Raw genomic sequence first — 24028 nt, 5'->3', positions numbered from 1 at the left:
AGTGAAATTCACACTTAATGTTGCAAACTGTCAGTAACGCACAAGATAAAACCTTTTAATGAAATACATGTAAGTTTTCGAAAACTGTGGTGATGTGGGAAAAATTGTGCTTCATGTGATGTTTACAATCATTAATGAATACCAAATATCAAATAAAAACCACGTAGTTTAATTTGGAAACAAATAAAAGTTGTATCAAGTTGACAACACTGCCAACCGAATTGCAACGCACATAAATATTATCATATTGATGCAAATCAACTTTTTGGACTTCATCATAACTTTTAACACACACGTCTGATTTAACGCGAAATTTATATTTTATTTTCCATTGTCCCGAGCCGATTTTGGGTTCCGAGTTGGAAATCCTGTAACTCGAAAACAGCAGAATTCGACTCATGTTTATAGGAACTTTTCTACTGAATTTGATGTCAGGATTCATCTCTCAAAATTTTCATACTCCCTGTCAAATCGCCTTGTGCATAGGATCTAAATGCCCATAGGAAGTATTTACATTTCAAGTACAAAAATCGAAATTTCAATAATTAATTGCGAATGTTAGGGGCTGCAGCCGCATGAACGGTTAACGGATATTAAATACTTAGGTACTTCTCCAATAATTGTTTAAAAAAAAGGTAATTAAAAGGTGGGATTTGAGAAAATAGCGTCCAAACACTGCGTCTTAATGAAATTTTCAGCTTTTCATCATGCTATAACGTGGGATGTAATAACCAGAAACGTAAGTCCTTTACATTTTCAAGAGACCTTACGGAGTAGATTTCGATGCTAGAAGCAGATGGTTGATATTGCTCGTGAGGGCTGAAAAAAAAAATGTTTGAAGTTAGCAAAAATTTCACCAAAGTTGGCAACTTAGCGAGTGAAATGCGCGACTCCTATTGAACCAATAGACGAATTTTGGCCCTCCACCGAAACATAAAATTTCATACTCTTCCTGCTATTACGATTATACAGGGTGCGGCACGTAAAACCGGCCCGTAAAGTGAACACATAAAATGAAATGTAATGTATTGAATATGACTACTCACCTTCACAGCAGCCTTCACAGCAGGTGCTGAAAGTGTCCTCCGCCCACTTCAACACACATGTGAGCACGATTGAGGAGATTCATATATACCCTTGTCAGTTCTTGTGTTGTAATGCTATTGGTGACATCCTGGATCCTGGTCTTGAGTTCTTCAATTGTGTGTGGATTTGTTTCGTATACTCTTCCCTTTAACAGTCCCCATAAGTAAAAGTCACACGTGGACAAGTCGGGTGACCGAGGAGGCCACAAGCCTTTGCTGATTGTCCTCTCTGGTGTAAACATCTCATGCACAAGGGACAATGATGCAGCTGATATGTGGCATGTTGCACCGTCCTGCTGAAAGTAACATAACTGACGCTCCTCTTCGGTCAAGTGTGTATAAAACTCCTCCAGGATTCCCATATACACGTCACTGTTCACTGTCGTCTGAAAGAATATGGGCCCAATAACGCGTGTGGCGGAAATGGCACACCAAACACCAATCTTCTCATCATGCAAGGGTACCTGGTGGATTGCGTGTGGATTTTCTGTCGACCAATACCGGTTGTTTTGGGAATTTACGTACCCAGACAGGTGGAACTACGCCTCGTCACTCATGATGAGCATTAGTGGATCCAAGAAACCACTGGCAACATTGCTCAACAGCCATGAACAGAAATGCACCCTCTTCTGCAGGTCAGGCTCCTTCAGTTCTTGCACAACACTTATCCGGTATGGTTTTAACTTCAGTCCCCTTAAAACACTTCTGCAACTTCTCTCACTAGCATGAACCTGTTGACTCAATCTCCTGGTTGACTTTCGAGGACTTCTTGTCATTATCTCCTCCACCTGCATCTTTAATTCAGGTGTGCAGACAGATGGTCGTCTGTTCCTGGGAGCATTTTGAACCGATCCTGTACGCCGCCATTTTTCAATCAATTCCTGAATGGTGCTTTTTGCAGGCACAGAACGTCCTGGAAATTTCTCCCAAAACAAATTCTTTGTTTTCACAAAAGATCCAGTGAGAATGAACCCTTCAACAATGGCAACACGCTCGGGTATCGAATACGGCATTATCACACACTGACACTCACCCGGCTTAACACAACGAGGCCTTTTCTCAACTGGTTTCGACAAGTTTCACTGGCTGCGGCTGCACGTGACTGCTGCAGGTCACGTAAGTCGACCCGACCTCGACATGCCATCTCTTGGTAGGAAGGTAGATTATTTAAGTGTTGCCAATAACACAATATACCAGAATATTACGACGGGCCGGTTTTACGTGCCGCACCCTGTATTACTAAGTACACTCGTTTCTCTACAATAAAATGTTTAATTTGACATGTTTTTCAGTTTTTCGAGCAATCCGAGAGGAGGGCAGCCATTTTGGAAGGCTGTATATCGGAGAAATTTTTTTTCAGCAAAAACAAAAAATATGGGTCTAATAATATTGCATGTAGATCCCATATAAGAAAACTAAATGAAATCTGAGACTATGATGGGGACCAATTGTGGTTTGCCTGGACGATTTGAAATGGAATCGGTGTCTGTTTCCAGAATATATACACAGTTGTCTACTACTACTTTTTTTTGTCCCGTTTTTAGCTGTTAAAATTATGGTCACTCTATGTATACAAGCAAGTCAGTGGTCAACGTAATGTGTATTTCCAATTCCATAGTTGATTTGACCTTTACTCAGATTAAAAAAAGAACGTATTATTGACAATATTCTGCGTATGAAATTAATATACACTTAATATATGCAAGAAATAATTGTCTATCTTTAACTACATAATAATTGAATTAATTTTCATATATATATGATTTTTTTCTGCACAAATATTATAGTATTATTTCTTTGCATGTTATACGCATTATAGTGATGCAGTAGTCCAGAATTAATGGGCTACTGTCAAGCAAATTATCACCGGATATGTGAGAACCATAAATCTAGAAGATCGAAGGATTGTAAATGCTCGGTGATAGACAACAACTTGTTTGCCAGAGGTAAACAATGAATTGCTTAAAACAAACTCAAATCGTTACATCATTCTTCACAATCACAACGCCTGTTTCTACTCAGCACACCAAACCGGTGATTTCTTTTTCAATGAAAATGTCGAATTAATGATTCTTTTCCGTACTCACCTGATATAACACCTAATGACTTCTTTTAATTTCCACACCTGATATCTTTTTATTTGCACACATGTAAAATAAGGTGCTTAGTGAGCGATTTGTCGTCCGAAACAACTATTGACGCATTCCGAACCGCGATTTATGAGATACTTCTTCAAACTGCTGTGGAAAAATAAACGATTAGGCTTAAATAATCAATGATCATTTAAACAGAATGATCTTCCGAATTTTACAATATCGAAATACTAGCCTCACTATAAGTAGTTTTTGAGTAGTTTTCAGAATCTTTTCCAGCAGCCCTCGTATATCAGCATTTTTCGTAGGTTTTTTTTTTTTTTTTTTTTTTTTTGCTTGGCATAGCATTTTCTGCAGCAATGGAAAAGGAAGATATTTATGACATTAAACAATAAATACATTTTGTATGGTAACGAAATCATAGTTAAGAAAAATTAATAACAAACAGATAACTTTGTCATTCTCCAGATTGCCTGAAATGGTAAGTGGTTTTGAGTGTGAATATGGAATGGAATATGAAAAGACTAGTGTATTTCCAACTTGCTTTGTATTAACTCTGATAAGATCAAAGACTTGGTGCTTACCTACAATAACAAAAATTCGAATGCAGAACTTAAAAAATATTCCGCTCCTTTTTTGGGGGTTTTAATTGATAATCATTTAAACTTGGACGACCATATCCTTCAAGTGGAATCTAGAGCTAGTAAAGGAGTTTATCTAATACGTAGATTAAGATTGTGCGTAAGTTTAAAGGTACTTAAATGACTGTGAATTTGCGGATAATAAAGTTTTAAGTTGCGGCACGATATTTGGGGTCATCAGTCCTCCTTCAAAAGCCTATTGAAAATACAAAAGATATGTGTAAGATTGATGCTCGGTCTGCCTAGTCGTGCACATTGTAGGTCAAGCTTCGTTAAATTCAGAATTGTGACAGTACCTGCAATTTTCATATATCAACTAGCTGAACCTGCGCTCTCTACACAGCGCATCATTCGCATATGAGCATAAATCTCCGTATCATTCCTTAACATCTGTACATGTCCCTTTACAGACACAAGTGAAAGACGTATTGATTAAAAAAAAAAAAAAAAAAAAAGCCAAGGGGTATCGTAAAGGGGAGACTTTTTTCGACTATTTTTTCTCAATATCTCGCACCGTTTGCAAGATTTGAGCCTGCTTCCGGGTGGAGTTTATAATTCATGTATGACCAGTGTTTCCTTTCTTCTTGCATGCAGTATGTAATAAGCAAATACATTACATACACAATTAATTATAATGTCAGTTATATATGGTGTTCATTGGGCAAAACACTCCCTCCCCCTCAAAAAAAAAAGGTTCATCTTAGACTGGAGAAATGGTTATCCTTCCTTTTCCATTGGGGCCGCGGTGGCTCAGTGGTAGAGCGTTCACTCTGGTGCTAGGGGTCTCGGGGTCAAACCCTGCTCCCGCCAAGTGAACTTTATGGTGGACAAACACCGTGTGCGTGGGTTTTCTCGGGGCTCTCCCGTTTTCTTCCACTTTCTTCATTCCACCATTTCATTCATCTCTCATCATCACCGTCTCTTTTAGCCTAACCGGCATAACCGTGGAACGTAAAACTAAAAAATTTCATTGCATTTTTTTCTTTTCCATTATTATTTGGCCATGAAACAAACGCCTGAGACATATACAACCCCTATATGCAACAGTGTGGCGTTGGAATGTATAATGCTTAGGATGTGATGCTTTAGTTTTTTTTTTTAATTTCAACACTTCCAATGTACTCGTAAAAATGTAATAAAGAAATAGTGGCCATGTTTTTTTAAATATTCAATTAGAACTGGACAATCTACATGAAATTTGTAATCGATGAGTGAAAACGTCATCTTTGTAGAGCCTGTAGTTTCCGAGATCTCATTGTCGAAAGGATTGCCCACAAACATATAAGTGTAGTTTAAAAGAGCTCCAAAGATGGCAGCACAATTCATTTGCATTTAAAGGCCTTTGAACAATAATTTAAAAGGATAAATATTTTCTGATAAATAGTACACTCTTTAAAAAATATTTGTCTTTGTTATAAGCGTGAAATCACAAACAACCGTAAATCAAAGGTTTGAAAGCTAAGCTTATAGGTTAGAGCTCGGTCGCTCTTAATTGGTACTGTAGCATCGATGTTTGCCGTGCATCAAGTAAAACAATCATATTTACAATGAATTAGAATACTCTCACATTTATCAAACTAGAAACAGGAACCGTTTAGGATTATTTAGATGTGAATATAGTGACACAAAAGACCTTTTACTATATGGCAGTTAAATTTTATAATTTTCTTCCTATATTTTCAAGAGAACTTCCATTTTTGGCTTTTAAAAAACAAATACAGAAATTAAAGAAAGTACAGAAATTACTTCTTAATAATTATATATATAGTATTGAAGAATTTTTTGAACTCAAAATTGATAGTTAAAATATTTTCGTTTGTTATACAGTGATCTTTGTTTAAATTATGGTATATTATGGTTTGTTATATGTAACCCTAAAATTTTCAACTTTTACCTATCTATTTCTGACGATTGTAATACGTCTGATGCTCTAAGATGTTTCTGCAATAAAATGTATTATTATTATTATTATTATTATTATTATTATTATTATTATTATTATTATTATTATTATAAATTACTAAGTGCTGAATCAGTAATGCCATGAAGAAACGAAAAATTGCTATTACGCAGCCTACGAAGTAAAACTTGTGACGGAAGCATACTATTGGAATTATACACAAATGTTAATTTCCTAACACACTAGCAAAATGCTCCTAGAGACCACTTCATGTTTCCATTTTTTTAAATGTATGTATATATATATATATATTTTTCTCCATTCCAATTGAAACAGACGAAATAGCCAAGAAAAGCAATAAGATATTAGAGAACTTGAGAATACGGGGCGAAAATAATGTTAGAAAGACAAACGTCACGTTGATCGGAACGAAGCAGTCAGTGTAAAATATGGAAGTAGCAGAGGAGAAAATAGGACAGATGATTAGTTTTCGATTATTTAGTAGTATTGGTGATATGAAATGCAAGGTGGAATAAAAACAAAGATATGAATGGTGAAAGAAGTCTCTAGAAGAAAGAAGAGCCTAATTTGTGGGTCCTTGAAGAGTTCAGGAAAAAACTCGTAAGATATTTCATGTGAACTATCGCACTGTATGACAGGAACATTGACGTTACACAAAAATGGAGAAAATTAGCTGGATCGAGCGAAAAACGAATGAGAGGGTGTTAAAATTGTTAGGTGAATTGAGTTCACTTAAATAGTAGCAGTGGTTGATTGGCTCATAATGACCTATTGTGTAGTGTCAGTAATGGAATAATCAGTAGAAGAGAAAAGTTGTTAGTTTTCTGTTAATTAGTTTGTAACGATAAATATGTTGTGTAGCGTTTATGTTAAGCAGTTACAGCCATTAAGAAAAGGGATTCTGATGAAGGGAATAGTAGTTGAAAGTTTCATAATGTAATGATGTGGATGTAATTGTACGCATGGTTGTAATACGTTAGAAGTGAATACGAGGGCTGCTATATATATTTCTGGCCTAATAATGAAAATACGAATATTTATCAACGAAAATGGTTTTATTGTTTTTCAAAATATTCTCCATCAAGATTTATACACTTTTGCATGCGCTCAAACCAATTTTCGAAGCACTTTTTCCACTCCGATTGAGACACCTCCAAAACATGGTTTTTGAATGCTTCAACAGCATTTTCTGGCGACGAAAATCGTTGACCACGCATTTTTTTCTTGATGTGTGGGAATAAAAAGAAGTCATTGGGTGCCAAGTCAGGGCTGTACGGCGGATGACCCATCACTTCGACGTTTTGGCCGGTCAAAAATGCGCTGGTTTGAGCCGATGTGTGAGAGCTCGCATTGTCATGGTGCACAATGATTCGTCTTCTCTTGTTCATTTTTCGAATTTCTCCGAAGACTTCAGGCAAACAAATGGTGGTGTACCACTCAGAATTGACCGTCCTACGTTGCTCAAGCGGAACAGTCGCCACATGACCAGTTATGCCGAAGAAACAGGCGACCATTTGCTTCGAAGTGCTTCTTCCACGAACAACTTTCGTTGGATTTGGCTCGTCTTGGAAGACCCACACGGTCGATTGCTGTTTTGTTTCGGGCTCATACGCATAGATCCATGATTCGTCACCTGTGACGATCTTATAAACGTCTTTTGAAGCACCGCGATCGTATTTTTTCAGCATTTCTTTACACCAATCCACACGAGCTTTCTTTTGAGCGATTGTCAAATTGTGCGGGATCCAACGAGAACAAACCTTTTTTACGGCCAGGTGTTCATGCAATATCGAATGTATGCTGGTGGAAGAAATGCCTAGGCATGCCTCTATCTCACGGTAAGTCACATGACGGTCTTGCATTATCAGTTCACGTACGGCATCGATGTTTTCTGGCACAACGGCTGTTTTTGGACGACCTTCACGGAATTCGTCTTTGAGCGAGCGTCGGCCACGATTGAATTCGTTGTACCAGTTTTTCACAGTGCTATAGGATGGTGCTTCGTCGCCATACAAAGATTTAAGTTCATCGATGCACTCTTGTCGTGATAATCCACGTCGAAAGTTGTGAAAAATGATCGCACGAAAATGTTCACGAGTTAATTCCATTTTTTTGCCAAGTTGATTTCTTCAAGTACCTGTAAAAGAAAAAAAAATTGTCGTAAGTCAAAAAGTTCTGAGTACATTTATGCTACAAAATGTCAAACTTTCCAATGGAAATGTCAGATTGCACCTGGCAACACTTAGTGTTGCCTAGGCCAGAAATATATATAGCAACCCTCGTAATTCTAATAAATGAAACCATTATTTGACTATCTGGAATTATCACTAAGATAACTTCATAACTACTATTATCGCTATTCTAACTTAATGGCCTCCGTTTATAAGATTATTACAGGAATGGTGGGGAGAAAAGAACAGTTGTAGATTGATTGAAAAGGAAAAGAAGCTTATTGAGATATTTGCTGAGGAGGAGCTAAATTATGGGGGGACGTGCTGGAGGGTAAGGTAAGGTAAGGAAAGAGGGAGGGGCGAAGGAGGATACAAGTGATAACAAGCACTTGCACCTTACTTTCATAATAAATTCTGATCAAAGTTACATCACATTCTGTGATGTAATCTTCGTTTGCATCGCATTTTTGTGGTTTTCTGTAGGAAACTGCGATACGATACCGCTTAAATAAAATGTTATGTAAACTGAAGTGTTGCGGGTAGTAAGGGCCAACTCAAAAGATACATTTTAAATTTTCTTCATGAGTGAACTCAATTCTCTATAAGTTTACCACCACCACCATCATCATCATAATCATCAATAATAATAATAATAATAATAATAATAATAATAATAATAATAATAATAATAATAATAATAATAATAATAATATTGAATTCGAATATAATACCACGAATTGACTCTTATACATCTAACTTGGGTTATTTTTCAATTCAATTTACGAAGGGCATTAATATTTGATTTCTTTTTAATATTCTAATTTGCATTTGCTTATAATACACATGTCACAAAGATATGTTCAGTTCTGTTGTACACAACACTGCTTGTCTCAGGAAACAAAGCAATTCTATATTTCATAAAATTTTGGCAAGTGATGGGTAGTTTTCCCATTTCTCTTCCTTTCGAAGAGTGTGTACCGATTCATCTACTTCCAATTAATTCATCAACATAATGTAGGATACCCGTTATCCCGAAACCAGTTCTCAATATTCTGAAATTACCTTCTCACATGAAACCAGTATCTCGGACTTCGTAGATAACCTTCTTAAATGAAAGATAAACGCCTAAGCGCATACTCTTACTTGTTCAAATTCTTACTATCAGTATTTAGTTAACAAAGTAATTTACGCGTTTTAAACACCATTTAAAAAGTAGTTGTATGGGTCTTCCACTTGCCGTTATTTATTGCTTTAAGGATCAGGTAAAATAGCTGTAAAGACGCAATCAGTAAAGCAGTTTTGTTGAATACTATAACTGTTGAATACTTATTACTGTTAATATACCCAACTGTTCTGAGCACTTTGATTCCATCATCCTATTTTTTTGAATCTGCTGTAAGTTAACGCACTTCGTATAATTACTCATTGTTAGTCAGGCAATATTTTCCAGAAGTAGTTTTTTTTTCTTTCTTCCCGACTGTCAGAGAAAAATGAAAACTACATTGTGATATACTTCCACATCTGTTCTTTTTAGCAGTTTTTCAGACTCTTGGGAGAAATATTATTGATTATATATCGTTATAATTTTAAATATTTGTACTTTTTTTTTTCTCGTAGGAAGTCATTATTGTGATAGAAAATATACTTACGAATGATCAGTAATTATGTTTAGTATGATGATTCTCAGTGTCCATTTTGTTAGAAGTCGTAAGCGTTCTCTCATTGCAGTCCAGAGGTATAGGTTTTGAATCCCCAATCAGCTATTTTTTTTGACTCATAATTTTCAAGGAACTCAGGACTTCTTGATCTGATGGATGTTGGAATAGTGTATTTAATACAGGCCCGTGGTTAAGAGAAAATGTGCTAAGAAGAAAACAATATTAGATGTAATAATAATAATAATAATAATAATATAAAACGGATAGGACATTGATAAGGAACTGTATCCTGCATGACGTATAAAAGGTACAATGGAATGAAAAAGAGAATACAAAAGAGGCTACAGTTGATGGTCGTTATTAAAACTGATAAATACTGTAAGACTAGGAAATTTGCTGAGGACAGTAGTATATGGAATATTTTCAGTTAAGAGTAAGTTACCTTCCAATGATGGCAGTAGATCAATTATGACTGATTGCTGCAGTAATCTCTAGTGGAACGAAAACAAAGCACCTGATAACAGTTGTATAGCATGCATGATGATCGATAAACTTTCTTTATGCATGATGATCATAAGAGATATGGCTTGAATAAGTATCTTAAGAAGCAATTAAATTCAATGAAAATAACGTATGGTAAATCCTAGACGTTCACGTCACTTTCGGCAAAAGTTCTCGCGTTAAATACGCCGGCAAACAAGTTCTGATTCTACTTTCCTTGACTATGCCATTGAAGGACTGCGATGTTTAATTTAGGCCTCGAGATTCCTCTTCGTGTCAAATTTATGTTCGTTAGTGAATATTTATGTAACAAAATATTACAGTGTGTAATATTTGGAAGTAAATAATTTCTGCATTCAGAAAACAGCAGTTAGTGTGTAACAGAACATTTAAATCCCATTCATAAGCTTTGTGCAGAAATCAGTTGCTAAATTGTCAAGCTCTACCTGTGTAAAGTTTCTATTCTATATAACTAAAACACTACTATTAATCAATTTATTTGTACATTCATTGATAAAAGGAAATAGAAATTTCATACGTAAAATATGCAAGGAAATATCATATTTCATATGTAAAATATGCCACTTTGATAAACTTCTGTACAAACTCCGCAGAAACTTAGTGGGTAGCGCACGCGTCTTCGAAGCGGAAGACCGGATTCGATCACGTGTGGCTCACATAGCCTCTGTGATGAACAGAAGCGCGATATACTGCAAATAAACCAACCAACCCTGAGAAACATTCGACCATGATTGTATGTGACTTCATAGGACAATAAATAAATAAATTTAAAAAAAACAAAAAAACAAAAACAAAAAAAAAAAAAAAAAAAGCCTTCCCTTACTTGTCTGGTAGCTGTGATCCGTGTGTTTTGGATTTTCGGTCATTGCATAATGCATGTGTGTCCCGTGCCAAAAGTTACATATAGTCAGTGTAGTCTTCTGAGATTTCCGAGATAAATTGCTAATGACCTTTTGTTGCTCTCATCGCTATGCCGAATTATGACAGATAAAAATGCCTCACTCTTATACCGGTTTGTGCAAACTAGTATATACCACGGGTGTTACGAGAAAATATTTTAAAACTCTCCTCTCTCTGTGTTCAGCTCATCTTCGTTTTCGTTATTGAATATGTGCAGGGGAATAATAGATTTCATGGTTCTGCATTCTATATAGTTTAAGAGACTGGTAAACGAATAATATCATTTATATGTATTAAAAAAAAAAAAAAGTCCTGACTAATCAGCCGCCAGGCAAAACCGCTTAAGTTAGAGATTTAAAATTTGGACAAGGCATAGGGTTTATTATGTGAAGTCCCACTAAGAAGGATTTTTTGTGTTTTGGGGGGGGGGGGTTTTTGAAGGGCTAGGGATGGAAAGAGGGATAACAATTATCTAAAATATATCTCGGAATCTCTCCCCATCAAGGTTAAATACGAAATTCGGCATTTGGAATTCTCATTTAAAATAATTTGACACGTTTTCACTGTATCTTGATGTTTGCCCTAGAAGGAAAGAAAAAAAGGTCAGATCGACAATTGTTATAATCGAATAGCCATATTTTAAATTCGTTAAGGTTAGAGACATGAAATTTGTACGTAGATTTTTATGTAAACTCAAGACTGTGTTTCTTCTGTTCTTTTCCTCTACGAGGGAAGAAATAAAGCGGCTTAGAAAAAGAAATCGAGTTGCAATTGTTAAAATAAAATGGCCATATCTCGATATCTATTAAGGTTACACATGAAACCTGGTATTTAGACGTTTAAGAAAGACGTGTTTCGGCGTTTTTGGATGATTTCCTATGAAGGGAAGAAAAAGGTGAGGATTGCAAGTGTTAAAATAACGTGGCGATATCTCGTAATCCTTTAAGAGGTATTATTAGGGATATGAGAGGTGCGAGGCCGTACGATGAGCAAATGCAAGGGTTTGCGGGCAAAGTTCCCAGCTAGTCAATGGCTAATAATAATAATGTATACTTTCATTTCCCTCTTAAGACTAACATTTCTCAGAATCCGTTCCAATCTTAAACCTAAGATACAAGGAGAATATTGACACAGAATTTCAAAGTTTTATGTCAAATAGTTTCGAGTGATCTGAGGAACGACAAAACCTCATTGTCCTATTCCCTTCCACAGGGGTTGCATTCGCCAAGTAAATCTTAGAATGTAAGAAATATTCATTCCAGATTACAAGGTTATACGCGTAATAGATTAGGACAGTGATTCCCAGCCGGTGTGTCACATGATTTCATAGGGTATGTCGCGAAATTTTAAAATTTAAACCTAATAAAGCATTTAATAGTTAGTTGAAATTAATTCTCAAACTCTAAGTCAACGCCTTCAGCGGTAATGCCCAGTACTACGTAGTCACTACTCTGTAGAAACTTAGTTTTACACTTTCATAGTTGTTACTGGCTGAAATACCTGTTCTATGCACGGACGGAGTAAGTTTATGGCAAATAATTGATTCCACTTTCCCGTTAAAATATTTATTTCAATGAAAGTGTAATGAAAAATACAGAATATACTGTACATTTAACATAAATATTGAAACACCGTACCTCCACGGAATTCGCCTTTTAACCTTTAAACGCCCACCAGGGATATCAACGAACATAAATTCACTTGGCGGCCCTGATAACCCCCTAATTATCACAGTCATAATTGAAACATCGTTGGAGAGACTTATAGAACACAAATTCCAATGAGTTAACATTTATACAATTCCCGCTTTATTCCTAGAAGAAGAAACAAAAAAATCCTTAAAAATAAGAAAAAAATGAACTTGGGGGACCCTGGCAACCCTTGCAGTCACCTTAGGTTGACAAAATGATGCTGATGTGTAAACAACACACTTGTGACAATAATATAAAAAATGATAGTCATTGTTGCAGTACAAAGCGATATAAAATTTCGGAACGAAATTCCTATGGAGACGCCGTGTATATCATTTTCGAAAGGCTGTTGCAGACTTTCGCGTTGGCGGCCCTGTTGACCTCCCTAATTTATCAGTCATGATTGATACATCATTGTATAGCTTAAGAAACATAATTCTCTTAGTATTCGTAGAAGTAGTGTTACATGGAACCGTCCTGAAAAAGAAAGGTAATATACAATAAAAACTAAGACTCAAAACTTGGCTAACTTTACCCCTCCTCCTCTCCTTCCCTGATAAGTAACAAGTACACCACATAATATTGTCATGTAGTGACTACTTCATTGCTTCACATACAATTTTTGAGTGTACTCCCAAGGGGGTGGAATGCCCCCAAAAACCTGATGAAAAAAAAAAAAAACTTTCGCCGTGGCGCTTTCTTACATACATAAAATTATATCGGCGGAAGGCTTCGTCCTTCAGGAACACATTGATACACAAATTATCTTCTTAGCTTAATTAGGGGTTGAACTACTGAGGTTTAAAGCCTGGAAGCAGCTTGCGTCAATAGGCGTTTAATCAAATTGATACTAAAAAACTCAGTTTGAAGTGGGTACTGACCAGGGCCGGCGCGAGGGGGGTCAAGCTGTGCCACCGCCCAGGGTGGCAAAATTTGAGAAAGAAAAGAATACAGGGGCGGCAAAACTTAAGAAAATAATACAGGGGCAGCATGTGAAAGTACCGCCCAGAGCGACAAAACTTCTCGCGCCGGCCCTGGTAAGACTATCTTATAAAATCCAATTCAATTAGATCAGAACATCTTCAGACTCTGAAAACTATGAATTCGATGCAAATTTAAGGCGTTTTTGACATTTCTCATCTCTGCTAATGGGAATAAATTTGTACATTAACCGTATTGGGAGCATCACTATTCATTTCAGCGACCTGAGCTCCTCCGTGGCTAAGCGGTTAGCGTACGCGCCTTTGGCGTGGGAGACCCGGGTTCGATTCCCGGCGGGAGCTCACGTGGTTCGGATTCCACGTTAATCAGTAGGTCCACGTCTCATATAGCCTCGCTGCTGAAAGGAACGCTAAACTAAAATCAACTAAACTCATTTCAGCGACCCCGAAAACCATTCATTGCGCACTAATTTGCATTATTTTTACATTTCACTCCTTTCATCTCCCATCCTCTGGGTATATAGTACCGTACTGATCAGCTCATTGCATTTTATATAATTTCTTATTGTTATCCATTAGGCAGACTTAGTTTCTTTATTATTTGTTCTTAATGTCTTTTTACTTATATCTTAAGCTTGGAACCAGGGGCGTCATTTAGGGGGGGCAGGGAGGGGCAATTGAGCCCCCTGAGTTTGAGATTTATATAATTTAATCAAAGGAATAATGGTAAATCAGTGAAAAACGATAAATTTTACTTAAATCAAGGGGTCTTCCCCCCCCCCCCAAGCAAAATCTGAAATGCTTGGAACAGCCGAAGCAAATAAACCTATAAGCTAGAATGTTAAACTTAAGCAATGGTTGGTGTATACCTGTTTTTGGACCACCCTTTATAACAATAATAGATACGGTACATACAGATGTGCGAGCCTTGTAAATTTCCAATCCAGCTGACATGCCCGTTCATCCCTAAACTTTGGATTAAATGCCATCGCGATTGTAAATTAATAGCTTGACGAACTCAAACTATGGATTCAACACTAATTCCAGTCATTTGACACATTTTCTTTTTCTTTTCTCATCCTCCTTCCAGATGGGGCTCAGCTTTAACGCTGTAATTATTAATCTCAGCGACTACATCTAAAACCATGGATTTGACATTAATATCTGTCGTTTTCGATTATTTTTCCGTGTCAACCACATCCTACTACCCTAGGGGTGCTAATGAAATTAAACGTAGACTTAAATGATATAGGGAGTGTCACCAATCAAATAATACATCAAATAAAAGCAATTTTAAAAAGTTTTGCACGCACTTTTGCGTATACACTGTTTCCTCTCTGTCTTCTTTCGAAAGGGCTAGTAGCAAAGACCAGTGAGCTGAAAGCTTTTTGTGTTTTACATTTTCAAAGACTGAATCAGTAGTTATACAGTCCAATCGTCTGTGTGGAGAATTTTAAGGAGATGCTTACAACTACGTCCTTAACGTTTGCAGTTGCTACAAGTTCTAAAGCCTACAGACTATGGTTTTACGTGCCAACTTTGCAAACGAAATGTTGCTGCATGATGGTCGTCTTTATGATGAATCGACATTTCACCTAAGTGGCGATGTGAACACTTATAATGTTCGCATCTGGGAGTCAGCAAATCCCCACGAGATGATGCAGTTGCAACGAGACTCCCTTAAATTGAATGTGTTTTGTATCATATCCTGGCGGAAAGTTTATGGATCTTTCTCGCCTATCAGCTCGATGTGTTCTGTATGACGAATGGTGCTCACATTGAATAGTTGTAGCAAAAAATGTTTCAGTTGCTTTTTCATTTGATGTATTATAATTGTACGTCAAATGTAATAAATACAAAGTCTTAACACCTCAAAGTCATTTAAAAGTCTTAAACCCCAATGAGCTGATAGTATAGCTGCACTTGAATGGGTGATACAAATGCTTTTGTGGAGACATGTATGAAGTGATACATTGGGTAAATATAATTTGAGGGAAAGAAATGGAAGAGTTAGAACTTCTGCCGACAGAGCTCACCGATGATAGAAATACTTGTTTTATTCAGGGAAGAGTAAATAAATAATCCGAAAAAAAATTAGATTATCTGTTTGATTCAAGGAACATATACTGAACACTATATAATAGCGCAGGATGTATGTTGAATTTAGATTTTCAGCACTGAGGCTATATGAGACGACCTACAAGATGGAATGCAAACGACAGTAATGCATTCAGATTGTAGTTTTTGCTACTAGAAATCGAATCTGGGAGTATGTACACGAAAGGTGCACGCACAGCCACAAAACCAGTGGGAATGGCTAGTATGTATGTCGTAGAAAAAAACTCAGGTCTCTAAAATAAGTGTTTTCTGAAATCATAATCTTGAGCTAGTTGGAATAGAAATAAAAGCCTAGCAAAATAGTTGTAAACAAGAAGTTCAATCTTGCGAGGCTTGAATATGAGTAGTAAAAATAATTTTGGAATTCTAAATAGATTCAAGAACTAATTTTTAATGAAAAGGTTTCTAACTTTCCAAGTCAAGTATGTAGAATATCGTGAAGAGAATAGATCTGAGACAGTTGCATTGAAAAGTTGGAAACAATGTATAACAGAAATAGTCAAAGGCGAGAAAGGTATAGTAGACGTAAAAATCTCAATCTGAGGGCCGCGAGAATGTTTCATGGGGGTCGCGAAGATAAGCGGAAGAGAGAAATATAACTAGAATCTAATGCCGAAAAATATTTTTAAATATTACTTTGAATTTTATTCCGATTGGCATATGTTTATTTTTTTGTATCTTGTTACAACAAAAAATAGGTCTATTCAAGACTTTCAACAGGTTCAGAGTGGTTTAAAAATAATTTTGCATGAAAGAGATACGATATAAAACTAACGAGAACTGCATATTGAAATACCAGAAAAATGCAAATGTAACAAAACCTGCATATTGAAATACAATTAAAATTGAAAGCTAATGAGATATTTGAGCATGGTATGATTTCACTAGTGCGGCAATGTCCGCTTCAATCTTCGTGACGCACATTATCAAGTCATTTTCAACTGGTAAGCGATTTCTTGTCTTTGTTTTAATGCTTACCATGGAAGAAAAAAGACTTTCTCACAGATACGATGTACAAAATGGGATTATTATTTTTAAAAAAGTGGATACCAGACCAGGATATTCTTCTCTCCTCTTTAGCCAGAACTTGTCCAAGTCTTTGTTACAGAAAACCAATTGCAAGGACTTTTTGCACGATAATACTATTAGTTGGTCAAGAAGTTGAGGGTTTAGTTCAACTACTTTGATGGCCTCTTCAATAAAGGGGTTTAATATCCATCTTGAACCAGCACTTTCGTCGTAGGTAATAGATTCTACCATCTGCTCTTAAAGCTCTTCTAGATGTTTCTTTTAGGGAAGTTACTGTATCCCGTATATACAAGAAAGGGATTCTACAATTATAGAAAAGACTGATATCGTGAGATCTCCGCAATAGGTATAATAAAAATTCCAAACAAGCATATTACAAACCAGAAATTATAAAGGGTCGCTGGCAAGAGGATGTGATAAAATAGGGGGTTGTGATAGGAATTAGGTTGAACCACTGATACAAAGAATAGGGAAACTGAATATTACCAGTATTTGAGAGGAACAATCAACAGGATATTTTAGTCATTGTCAAGAATAAATAAGTAAACGACGGGAATGACAAGCATTTACAACGTTGAGTATTAAAAAAAAAAAAAAAAATCAGAAGGGGAAAATGATCACACTCCGCGAGTAGAATATGAGGGGGGGGGGAGAAATAACATTATGATTTTATAATCAAATAGCAACCTTTAAACTGAGTAACCAAGTTTTTATTAGCTTAAAAAGTGTGAGAACTAGAAAGAACCATTATCCATTAATCAATCATGCAACCAAAATTGAGCTTTGAATGTCAGAGATTATATAAAGGAACAGAGAAAACAATCCTGATTTAAGGTTGAGTGACGTGCTAAAATGGAAACGGGAGGGAGAAAACTAATGTATATTATTTAAGGTGACAATTCGATTCAGGATGAAATTAGCCGAGGACCATGTGCATGGAAACATAAATTTGTGTTACAAATAACTACCAGCAATGGCAGAAAATTATGAATATTGTTGGTAGAGGCAGAACTGAACCCGTTACTTCTTAAAATTTCATAACTATTTTGGCGTAAATTTAGTTAACATTCTAGGTTTTGTCGTTTCCTTCAGTTTTAACGTTCGGAAGACGTCGATGAAATTAAGTTAAGGTAACAGGCATTGTTCTAATCAGGAAATCGGTTTAAACATATAGGTAGAAGTAACATTGAGTGAAGCCACGAAGGTCTTGGGAACAACTAACAGTTCATTTCAAGCATTGTGGTCTGTCGCAGCCTCCACTCTGATACCTTGAGAATATCTGCTGGGAGCGAGAGTTCAGGTAGATAAGCGCGAGTGAGTAGGGCTATTCCAAGTTGCGAGATATAGGTCGGTCGCGTGCCTGTATGGGCTTCGGTGTGCGGTTGCCGTCAGTGCTACAAGATGGCAGTAGTGTATTGAGCCGGGCAAGTAGTGAGAAGCATTTCGTGGCATTGGTAGGGAAGGAAGGTATCAACTACCATATGGAATCAGTTCAAGTTACTCTTTACGCGGTTGTTTGTGTTTTGTAGAACAGCAAAAATGTATCCACGTTTCTTCATTCAAACAGATGTAAGTTATGTAGCTAAAAATGAAAAACTTACGTAGGTATTAGCTCCCGCCTCAAATATTGTGCTTGAGTGCGTGTGTATGTCTATGTATAATACCGTGGGAATTTTTCCTCTTCTGTAAAAGTTCATAATGTAGTTTGTGATTTACTATAGTTTCAGTGGTGTGTTGATCACTTGAATCTCAAATATTCGAAGAAATTCAAATAAGTTTGTTCGTTCACATGTACTGATTGAAAGATAGTGGAGATCATGCTGGTTATGCGTAGTTTTACCTTATTTCCTGTGTAAGAAAGGACTGAAAGATTCGAAGACAGCGTGGAGGAGGAAAGTTTTTTTTTTTTTCGTGGAAAAAAATAAAAATGACAACGTGAAGCCTAGTTGTTAGGCATAAGATTTTGCTTCGCACTCGTGTTACTATTACATCTATATAGTCTGCAAGAGGACGCATTCTTATTTTTCATTTTTTGTTGATATTCTTTTGTTCGCTGGGACCACGTTGATTTAGACGAACATCAGTTGCTTTCCCAGAATTATATCGAGTGGAATATCTGATTTTGTTTGTAACGTTTACTAAATAAGCTGTATGTTAGTAATGAGCCAGTGCTTTCGTAGATTCACATTCTACTATATTGTGATATATGTTACGCATTTTATTGATGAATCGCTAAATGAATCAGTGTGTAAGGAAGTAATTAATCCATGTCCAGATAGTGCGTCTACGTAAGAATTTCCTCCGTGATAATATGAAATTTCCACATATCGTGTTTGATCTATGTATACAGAACGGGTGAATGATAATGATGTTGTAGGTGTAGCTTACTTCTTTGGCTTTCCAACTTCAGTATTCAATATCATCTTAGTTTATTGTAAATTTATTGATATGAAATATTCTGAACTTATTTTTTCTACTAGTGTCTGTACTTTGTGTTTTAGACGAATATGAAAATAATAATACAAAAAAAGAGAATAAGCTAACTACATGCATAGATCATTTTTTTTTTCTTTTTTTTTAACTGACATTTTGGAACAAGGGTTCTCCATCTTAATACTTTTTACGTGGTGAGTCATAACTGACTTTCCGAAATTCATTTGAAAAACCCAGTTGGGAAGAATGGAGTAATTCCTTCTCCATAATGGTATGTACCTGTCACAGCGAAAACAAACTCTTTTATATACTGTATTTACTGTTAATGTGTCTGTCCGAGACACTCAGAATTTCGAGAACTATTTGATGGATGACAGTTTTAGCCAGGATGTGTAGGGTCTGAAGTTGTGCGTAGAGTTCGTTTTAGACGCATAGATCATCCGGTCGAACTCGAAATACGGACGGTCAAAATCGATTTCCCATGTATTCCTATGGTAGTGTCATCCTTAATTGATAGACTACCCACAGTGCTGTTCTGATTAGCGGGCTAGTGTGATGCTAAGGATACAAAATACTACTGACCTTGGAATAAAACTAAAACTAAATTAGTTTCAACCAAAATCCTTCAGCTGTTGTACACTGTGATGCTGCTTTTGTTTCTTGCTCAAACCAGTGTCGGATTTACGTATAAGCTAAAGCTATAGCTTAGGGGCCCCAAAACTTAAACAAAAAATTGAATATACATTTCCAAAATATAAGAAAAGCAATAAATAAAATAATATCTACATATAGCAACAGTGTTGTGTAGGTCCCTATGATGTAAGTAATGAGGCCCCTTCTGCTAGCCTGCTTCCTAAAATATTACTAGTTTCTTCATTTCTGTATATAGGGTGCCTTTGTTCATCTGGACACACAAAGGGCCCCATCACCTACAGTAGTTTAGGGCCCCACCAAACTAAATCCAGCTCTGGCTCAAACCCAATGTTATGCATTTTTCTACGTCAGAATTTTCATTAGTAGAAAGCAGGACTTAATATAGTAGGTAGTTAATGTACCATGAAAACTTGCGTTAACTGCCGCAGATGGCGACCCCGAAATACAAAATTTTCAGAGAAATGAACAGAATTATATTAAATGTGATAATGAGAGTAAAAACGTTAGAAAGGTCATTACTGTAGTGTGATTAATAAAGGGGAAAACGTAAGTTAAATTGTGCACTGTGTGTGTTCACGGATTGAAACGATATGAGGTAAGGTTGCAGTAGTGTGTTAAACCTATTCTGTTATTAACGAACTTAGGATATGTATGCTGGTGTATGATGGGGTTCAAGGTGGAACAAAACCCCCTTCGCTCGCTGATGCCCGCTTAGCTATGTTTCGTAACGTAAATCACTTAATATATAAAATATAAATGATAGTTGTGTGTGCAAAGTGGAGTAAATACTACTTGACATTATCGCACGCTCGGGTTGTGCAACTTCAATGTAAATTGAACCTCATCTTTTGGGAAGCCGGGGCCCTCAACAGTGGCAGTTTAGCCGAAAACTTAACTTTCCTCACTAAGGACGGCTATTCTTTTTCCTAGATTCACCTAAAGTTAACTTCAATACAGGTTTCCTCATTACGAGTATTAGTATATTATAGTGAAAAGTCCTTTACATTATCTTAAAACTTAATGAACAAACTTTTAAGTTATATATATATATATATATATATATATATATATATATATATATATATATATATATATATATATACACAATCCAATGTATTCCATATCTGTGACCCATGATGTGAAACTTAATTGATGGTAAAAATTCATTTCTTTAAAAACCTGGGTACTATCTTATACCATTTTCATAAATAATAGCCTTAAAGACAAAGCCCACAAAGCAAAGAAAAGCTATGATGATGATTTTTTTTTTTTTTTTTTTTTTTGTGGTAGTATGTTTGTAGTGAGGGATTAGAAGGCAGATTCGAGTTTTTTTTTTTTTTTTCACACTATTGTATACATCAAGTGCGGTTCTAAAACGGGTAGAGCTTACGAATCAATCATGAACACATTCCTTTATAGTACAACAGCTGACCATCATTTGAGAGATGACGTAGCATCTACTGATACTGTAGATAAAACATTACTAGATTGATAGATCAGATGTAAATTGGCTTTGCCAAACAACGTCTTTTTGGGTTCTGGATCGTGGCTTAACTAAGCGAAATTCAGACCTTTTAGAGAAATGTTCTTACATCTGAAATACTAATGCGCTTTGTATAATTGAAGAGTACAGTTGTTGTTACAAACGGTTTAGTGTGCGCTTACCATATCTGTTAATCATAAATTATATATTGACCTATAAAGCTGTTTTCTTGTTTATAAAAAAAAAAAAAAAAAAAAGTTAAATATAACCAAATGTTGAATTTTTAAGTTAATGAAACGTATAAATTAAAATCTTACATGATGTTATTGTGTAATTCAGTCAGAGTATTTATTGAATTTCTTCTCTTCTGTAGTTTTCTAATCAGCCCAGACAGCCTTATCACTCCTACCCACCACCCCCAGGTGGTTCACAGCCGCAGATGTGGGCTGGACCTCATCCCGGTGCGACAATGGGATTTCCAAGTTATGCAAATCCTCAACCACCGACTGCTACGCCATGTAAGTATTTCTAGCGTCCATTCATAAAGTACTCATGTAACAGAAGTGAAAAATATTCACATGCGAAGAATAGTTCGACGGATACTAAAATAATGCTGGTCAGATACGGCTTTAATTCCGGATGGTAGAGATTGATTCCTGGGAGTATCAAATGGTTAGATCTACATTTATCAGTCAGTTATATGCTGAGGAGAAAGTAAAAGTAGAACCAGCAAATCATACTTTGAGTGTTCTTTTCAAATATTAGTCATTGGAATTTTTGGCAACAAATTTCTCATTATCGAAAGTACGGTTTGTAATTGACTACTAACACAGCATTCATTATTTCTTAGTTAAATGAAAATAGAAATAATACAATGTGATGGGAATAAGAATGCCCTGCAAAGATTGAGAAGAACAAATAGTAAATTAGGTTAATGTGAGACGCAGGGTTGGCTGGTTTAAACCAAGGTGGTTTAAACCATGGTTTAAACCAAGGTTTAAACCAGCTGGTTTTTTCAAAAAAACCAACTGGTTTAAACCAAAAAACAAAAAATGTTCGTAAAAGTGTAAGTGTTTGTAAAATCTTGATGAACACACATTTGTGGGTTATCACGTTTCACTCCCGTATATTATTCGTATTATATTCAGACCTAAATTCTCCATTATACTGCAAAAGGAACTTTTTTTTTTACAAGTTTATAAATGTTTATTTTGTGATTTTTTTTTTTTTTTTGTAGTTATTATTGTTATGTAATTGCAATCAAAGAAAAATTCTAAATATTGTTTCGTTTCAATGTTTACTATTGATAAAATACATCAAAAATGCCGTACTTTTTGTGTGTGTGTGTGTGTGTGAGGAGGGAGGTCATACAGACCCCACAAGAGGCATTTAGTGAAATAAGTATCTTTGGTATCTATCTATGTATAAATGAGTTTGAGCCAAAGTGGACTCAGATAATTCGTATCTTTATTCACTTTTCTTATTGATATGCAGATTAGGTCGGTGTATTTCTTTAATTTGGACCAATAAAAGTCGTTGTTAACTACCTTGAACTAAATTAGTTCTTCTGTACTCCGTATACTTTGAAATTGTTCATATGTAATTCTGTGTAATGGTTTCACTTGTGCAACTGTTTATCTTTTTGACCTCCTAAAATGGCTCTTGACAGTTATATTAAGAAGCATGTAAAGATCAGTACAACGTATTTTTTTTTATCAGGATTCCTTCGTGAGTGAGTCGGCAGACGTATCGCATTTGTGGCCGATTAGTCCTGGTTCTGAGTTCAAATGGAGGATAATTTCTCTCGGATGTAACTCGAGAAGCGGTTTTTATTCCGCTTTAAGCTTATGTGACCCCTTCCAGCATAACCCGGTTGTTGCATAATAACATCAAGGCGAAACAAACTTATTTCTGTCCATATATGATATGAATGTATAGAGCAAATCATTTAAACCATAAAAACCTGGTTTAAACCAAAAAAACCTGGTTTAAACCAAAAAAAACCGGTTTTTTTGGTTTTTTTAATAAAAACCATGGTTTTTGCCAACCCTGGTGAGACGGAATTCACAAAATAAAAAGTAAGCATTATTGTTTCAGAAGTTGCGAAGCAATTACTATAATGGTACATTATTTGTTTAATGTTAGTATTTGATACTTTGCATACTATATTATCTCAATAATGTTTTTTCTCGAATAACAGGTCCAAACGTATAATATTATTACGGTGGTTAAGATTGGTACCCTTAACTGCGGTCTGAAAAAAATCGCCTTAACCAGGATCTTTTCTCTTAATTAATCCTTTGTCATAGTCTATGAAATACATACCAGCTGGAAAATCTAGGCCAGTTAGAAACTATTCTCTTCAGTGAGACTTGTGTCCACGATAGATTGCGCCTTGCGATCCGAAGCCGTACGCTTACAATAGCTTTATTTTCTTCATATTATTTATTAATAATTATAGACCCTTCTATTTACACTGTTCTCTACTTAGCTACATCAAGCACTAGTAAATGGAATGTTCATGTTAATTCTCTTTTTGCCGTGATTCTTTGATTATTGTTCTTTGGTCTTTTTGCTTAAAATATTTTGAGAAATATCGCCCTCAGAAAGCAGAAAGGGGGTAAGCACCAAAACGCAAATTTCTCAGGAGAGCATAAAAACGAATGAAACTGTAATTCCGATTCTTTC

At 35.9% G+C, this 24028-nt stretch overlaps 1 protein-coding gene across 9 annotated transcripts in view; it reads left to right on the top strand.

Annotated features, from left to right (window-relative positions):
* Window positions 1–24028, top strand: part of eIF4G1 (eukaryotic translation initiation factor 4G1) — a 249513-nt gene that overhangs the window by 134443 nt on the left and 91042 nt on the right. For 8 of the 9 annotated variants that reach the window (XM_081737076.1, XM_081737080.1, XM_081737075.1 and 5 more), the window contains one exon: window positions 21714–21858. In XM_081737076.1, the coding sequence (XP_081593202.1) occupies window positions 21714–21858 (145 nt within the window). Of the gene's footprint in view, window positions 1–18188; window positions 18340–21713; window positions 21859–24028 lie in introns of those variants that run through there. The other variant, XM_081737083.1, reaches the window with a different exon arrangement.

This window comes from Thermobia domestica, chromosome 13, assembly GCF_964235325.1.
Source record: "Thermobia domestica chromosome 13, izTheDome1.hap1.1, whole genome shotgun sequence".
Lineage (NCBI taxonomy): Eukaryota > Metazoa > Arthropoda > Insecta > Zygentoma > Lepismatidae > Thermobia > Thermobia domestica.
The sequence above is the reverse complement of the archived record's forward strand: the minus strand, read 5'-3'. Positions and strand labels throughout refer to the sequence as shown.